Source organism: Xenopus tropicalis, chromosome 2, assembly GCF_000004195.4.
Source record: "Xenopus tropicalis strain Nigerian chromosome 2, UCB_Xtro_10.0, whole genome shotgun sequence".
Classification (NCBI taxonomy): domain Eukaryota; kingdom Metazoa; phylum Chordata; class Amphibia; order Anura; family Pipidae; genus Xenopus; species Xenopus tropicalis.
In genome coordinates, this window is record NC_030678.2 from 64,373,986 (window position 1) to 64,379,985 (window position 6,000).

Consider the following 6,000-nt stretch of genomic DNA (forward strand, 5'->3'; position numbering starts at 1 on the left):
AAACTACCTGTTGATAGTGAGTCACAGCCATGATCAAAAAGTTCCCCCAGTGGTGTACTACTGTTGGTTCTCCGTGCTTGCTTCCCATCAATTGCATCCAAAGACTGGTATATAAATAAGCCAATAGCACAACTAAGATAGGTCCACGTTGGAGCCTGAAAAAAATAAGAATGTTTTAAAAACATTATTGAATGAGCTAAAATCAAGTATAGCCAGGTGCATTGTACATGTAACCACTGTTTAAATAATAAACATTTGAGGAAAATTAAATGACCAATTGAAAGAACTTTTGGTGGATCAGAGTAGATGTAAGCATTAATATTTTTTCAGGTAGTCTTTACTAAGTTTTTTGGTCTGGAACATTAAGATCAAAATTATTTTTTAAAGCAATTAAAATATAACTTTTGAGTTAAATAAATAAGCTGCTATAAAGCCATGCGGGTTGAGAAGGCACAAGTTACATAGCAGTTAGCAGATTAGCTAAGTAGAATTCAATGGTTTTAGATTCCTGTGTAAGAACTAAACCCACTGTATTCTATAGAGCGATTCTGCTATGTCCAATTTAATCTGTGCCATTTAGCCCTACCTGATCAAAGTTACCTTTTCAGTTGCTGTTGGACAGTAATATACTAAAACTACTGTGGTGATGATGTTGATCAGAAGTCCAATAATGGTAATAAGATTTGGCGCAATCCATTGTGGCACTTGTTCCACCAACCATTCCCAAAATCCTTGCATTATTGGCTCAAGGAGAGATTTACCACAACTTTGATATCGATGTTCCTCTAGTCTCTTTAGCTGGTGTCTTGTCAAGGGTGGAGTTGGCAACTCTATAAACTTGCTCAGTAAACATGCTGTTTGGTAGGGATTTCCACAACTTGTTGGGAACTCTGTGTGAAGATCCCCTGTTCTTCTCTTTGCTGCTCTCTGCCCACTCATGGAGGTGGAATCTGGCAATACTGTAAAGTAGTTAAAACACAGAAGTGTCTTACTACCAAAAATAGAAAAGAAAAAAATGTATACTAAAGTAAAGTGTTTATGTCTAAAGTAAAGTGGATGTGAAGCTTAAAAACGATGGTCCTATTCCAAGAAACTTTCAATTGGCCTTCTTTATTTTGTATTTTGCATATTCTCTACTCTTCAAGCCTAAAAGTTGTAGAATAAAAAAAACTTAAAAGAATATGAAGACCAATTATATGGCTATGAATGTATTCAGGGAATTACATACAGCACCTTGTAAAACGAAGTATAAAGCAACTGGACTTGTGTGTATGCTTGAAAAAGTTACACCATTCATTCAAGCAGCTCAACTGAGTATAAATTAATTCCTTGGCATTGTAACCATCTTTGCCCCCTTTAAAATACATTATGCAGTGTACCACACTGTCAGAAAATGTCTAAACAAATTTATTAGACACTGGACATTGTAGTTAAAGACTAATAAATATCTAACGTAGAATATTGTTGCCATTATTCCAATGTTCTAATGAATTACTAATTCAAAAAGTTGTTCATTTTTACTTTACATTCAATGCCTATTGGAACGTTGTATTAGGGACATGAAAAAGATTGGCTAGTTTTTCAGTTGGGCAAAAATATATCAGTGGATAAATTATGCAAGTTTTATATTTTTTTTGTACACAGAAAATAATTTGAGTAAAGATTTGCACAACATATTCTACATGTTAAAAAAGGGAAAGTACAGCCCTCTTCTCATGTGAAACTATATCCCTTTCAATGCAGGACAATGCCTTTCTGGCCCTTCTTGATGCGGACATTGCTTTGCTACATTTAAGGTTAATACCCCCATGTCCTTCTTCATCAAGGATATACCTCAACTAATGATATAAGTGCATATCGATAACTGCCCAGAACCCCCTGCAAGAATGATGCAACCTGATTTTTTTCTTTTTCCTTATGTTAAAGGAGAAGGAAAGTCATTTTGGCATTTTATTGCAAATAGATTTGGCACATTAGTTCCACCTATATTTATTCAGCAGAAAGCTTTACTATACCTGAGTGAAGAGCCCTAGAAGCTCCCTCTGATAGCAGGTGCCATTTTAGCTTGGTCTTGGTAGCTTCCTGCTGCAGTTATAGCCCGTTGGAAGCTCAGATTACACATTCCTAAGGGTGGGGGAAGTGAGTTCTTATGCATTCTTATGGGAGGGGGGAGCAGGAGCAGGAGAAGGGAGGGGGAGAGAGGAGAGAACTGAGCAGACTCAAGCCCAAACATGAATGAGCCCTAAAAGAGAGGAAGTCTAATACAGAAGAACATGTTCTCATGTTTGTTTTGATAGAGGACTCTGTGCAGCCTTTCTGCAAGTGCTTATGGCTGTATTTACATAGACCTTTCTGACAGAGCTTACTTAGTTTTTACCTTTCCTTTTCTTTTAACAATCTTGTGAAAAAATATAAACAAATAGATATTAAAAAAACAACTAAGTTTGTTGGACATGATCAGTCTTTTTTAATGGCAGAGGGGTCTCCCATGGCGGGAGACAGTTAACCCAGGCCTGGCGGACTTTGGGACTTAAAGGACACCTATCACAATGATTTTTTCTTCCCCTGTTAAAGGTGCAGGCTAATTGGACAGCCCCCGCCGGCACTAGGAGCATGTAAGTGCATAATGAGCAATAGTGATGTGCGAGCTAGCCCGATACCTGTGGGTTGGGCCGACCTCAGCACATCACTTGCAGGTCTCGGGCTGAGCTCTTCCATTCCACCTCTCTGCCTGCAACCTAACACTTCCAGCTTGTGAATTTAAAGATGTGTGCCGGACATGCCCCATCCCTTTTGTAAAATCATTGCAGGGCGGGTGCGGGTCTATAAATAGAGTCGGGTCGGAAAGGGTTCAGCTTGGGAGTGGGTGGGTTAGGGTCGGTTTTTCTCAACCCACACATAACTAATGAGCGGGACTCCCTACTCACTCATTTTGCACATGCATGTGACAAAGGAGCGGTGAATGCGACTCATCTGCCTACGTCACACATGTGCATAATAAGCAAATGAGTGAAGTTGTGGCACTCACTCTTTATGCCCATGTGTGTGCTGCAACACAGCTGCCCACACCAAGAGTAGCCTCCAGGTGTGGGCAGCCTAGAGCTGCAGGGGGCTATTTAAAAAAAACAAAAACCTATTGTCTCCCCCAACCAGTGATGGTTGGGGGAAACAATATCATCAAAATAAATGCCCAGTTGTGCTGCTGTGCCCCCTGCTGTCAGAGAGCTGCACAATTTAAATGGGAGGGTGGCTGCTAGGGTCCATACATGTTCTTTTACCTAAACAGATAGGGGAAGGACAAACCTCACACTCAATACTAGGCTCTACCGGGAGTTAAACTTCTATGACAAAAAGAGGGCACGGAAAGCTACGTAAGGAAAAGAACATGCAGGCACCCTAGCTCTCCTCCCTTCAGAATGTGCAACTCACCTACAGCAGGTGCTCCAGTAATCCAAGGTATTGCTTTATATAACACAGTCCCAAGACCCCATATCGCTACTTACACCTCCCGCAAAGCTGTTAACTGCAGGCTCCAAGCCTTACAAGTCTTACAGAAAATCACACCGCCTCAACTCTCATCACGCGAGACTAACGTCACGACTACACGTAAGCGCAAGGACGTAAATGCCTTGTGGGAGTGACAAATCGACGTAACTCAGTCGGAAGCTGGTAGTTAGGTGGAGTAACTTTTCTCTCAGTTTCTTTTATTTTTGTGCTGGCGCCTGCTACATCTGTTAGAGAACAAAAATAAAAAAAATACATTTATTTTGTGTGTGTGTTGAAGTCATCAAAGCTATATATTTTGTGCATATTCCGGCAAGGTGAAAGTCCTCTTTTTAGGTTTTTTGTTTATTTTTATTTCAACGTTTATTGAACGTTGTCAGTTACATTCTCACACATGAATGAAGTCATATACAATGTAAATATCAAGGAAAAAAGTAATACAACATAAAGCATTTTAAATATTTAAAAAAGTAATGAAACATAGTAAGTTAGCATACCTCCCAACATTTGAAAAATGAAAAGAGGGACAAAAAGTTTTGGTGCGCGCCCCAATTACCACACCCCATTTTTTGTAAAAATACTCCTTTTATATAGATGAAATGGCGGGATCAGACGCAAATGTGCTATACCCTCATACTGTACTACCTAAGGAAAACAATATAGCAACTCCTACATTAAAATACAAATATAGAGGGAAGGCAGTCAGTTATAAGTGAGTTATAAATATGTACCAGTTTTGCCCCCCATACACAGTAACCCCCCCCACACATTAGCCCCCCCATACACAGGAGCCCCATCACACACAGTGTCCCCTTTACACAGTAGCCCCCCCATACACAGTAGCCCCCTATACACAGTGCCCCCCCATACACAGTGCCCCCTATACACAGTAGCCCCCCTATACACAGTAGCCCCCTATACACAGTAGCCGCCATACACAGTGCCCTCTATACACAGTAGCCCCCATACACAGTGCCCCCTATACACAGTAGCCCCCTATACACAGTAGCCCCCATACACAGTGCCCCCTATACACAGTAGCCCCCATACACAGTGCCCCCTATACACAGTAGCCCCCCATGCAATGCGAGACATTCATGGAACTATCCGGGACAGCGGGATGCGCCATGAAAAGTGGGACAGTTGGGGGGTATGTGTCTGCTATATTTTATGAATGAGCGATACCTCTTCCCCTTCATGCTGTGCTCTGCCAGAGATCCCTAGGAGTGAGAGATATATGTTGGCAGCAGCCTCTTCTGCCTGATAAAAGACAGAGCAGCCCCCTCAGCCCCTGACCCACTGAGCAGGAGAGGGATGCGGAGCCAATGCCAATAGTTAACCCTTGCCTGTCACAAAGGCTCCTCCCAGGACAATTAAACATCAAGGTAAGGCTGTGAGCTTGAGTGTAGCAGGGGAGATTGAAGAGTTAAGGGGACGGGGCTTTATTCCCTGGAGCAGGCACAGCAATCAATTAAATGGCAAAGCTGAAAAGCGGGACATCTAACAGTGAATCCGGGACAGCGGGAAGTGTCATAAATATCGGGACTGTCCCACTAAAAGCGGGACGGTTGGGAGGTATGAGTTAGAATTAAAAAAAAAGATACGTTCATCAAGTTCAACCTTAATGCCTATATATAACCTGCCTAGCTGCTAGTTGATCCAGAGGAAGGCAAAAGGCACTAATCTGAAGCCTCTATATTTTGCTGCAGAGGGGAAAAATTCCTTCCTGGCTTTTATGTCAATCAGACCAGCCCCTGGATGCCTACTTGCTCTAAGGGTTGCTTTTCTGGAATAAAATACCATTCTTTGTATATTTTTTCCTATTGATAACCATTGGCATTATGGGTGGTTTTTGCAGCCCGGGTGGCTACCCTAGTTTCCCTGCACTGGTAAAATTGGTGTGTTTGCTTTAGAATCTTCTGTAGTTTATATAATAAGCCGCTGTGTATCCATGGGGGCAGCCATTCATAGGAGAAAAGGCACAGGTTACATAGCACGATCTAAGAATATAATGGTACTCTAAAGAGCTTATCTGCTATTTAACCTGTGCCATTTATCCCTATTTGAACTGCCTCTGTAGCTACACAGCAGCTTGTTATAAAACACAAAAGTAGAGTTTCTGAAGCCAACAGATTAGTTGTACCAGAGCAGGGCAACAGTAAGTTATATTTTAGTTACTTGCTGAACAATTGGTCATGTTATAATTATTTTCACAAATCATACTGATTAGAGATCTTTTATATATCTGAGGCCCATTGGGCTCTAACATAGTCTCTCCATGGGCACCAAACTGAATGAAAGGCATTATACTTTTCGTGGAGAGATGCTATCAGCTCTTACATAAGGCTAATGCCCCATGGTGAAATTAGCTGCCCGCGGGTGACCAATCTCCCTGCAATACCTTCCCACTAGCAATAATGTGAACCGCCGGTGAAAAGGCATACACATCGCTAGTTTTCCGGAAGTTTCCCTGATGAAGAAACTTTAGCGATGTGT

General features: G+C 41.6%; 1 protein-coding gene across 6 annotated transcripts in view; it reads right to left on the reverse strand.

Moving 5' to 3' along the window:
• cept1 (choline/ethanolamine phosphotransferase 1) overlaps positions 1 to 4,760 on the reverse strand; it is a 40,996-nt gene extending 36,236 nt beyond the window's left edge. For 2 of the 6 annotated variants that reach the window (XM_012962314.3, XM_012962328.3), the window contains exons 1-4: positions 4,690 to 4,760; positions 3,504 to 3,731; positions 601 to 991; positions 8 to 155 (exon numbers count right to left, since the gene is read on the reverse strand). In XM_012962314.3, the coding sequence (XP_012817768.1) occupies positions 8 to 155; positions 601 to 939 (487 nt within the window). In that variant the 5' untranslated portion in view covers positions 940 to 991; positions 3,504 to 3,731; positions 4,690 to 4,760. Of the gene's footprint in view, positions 1 to 7; positions 156 to 600; positions 992 to 3,429; positions 3,732 to 4,689 lie in introns of those variants that run through there. The other 4 variants (XM_012962318.3, XM_031895974.1, XM_031895975.1 and 1 more) reach the window with 4 other exon arrangements.
• Positions 4,761 to 6,000: the final 1,240 nt, after the last annotated feature.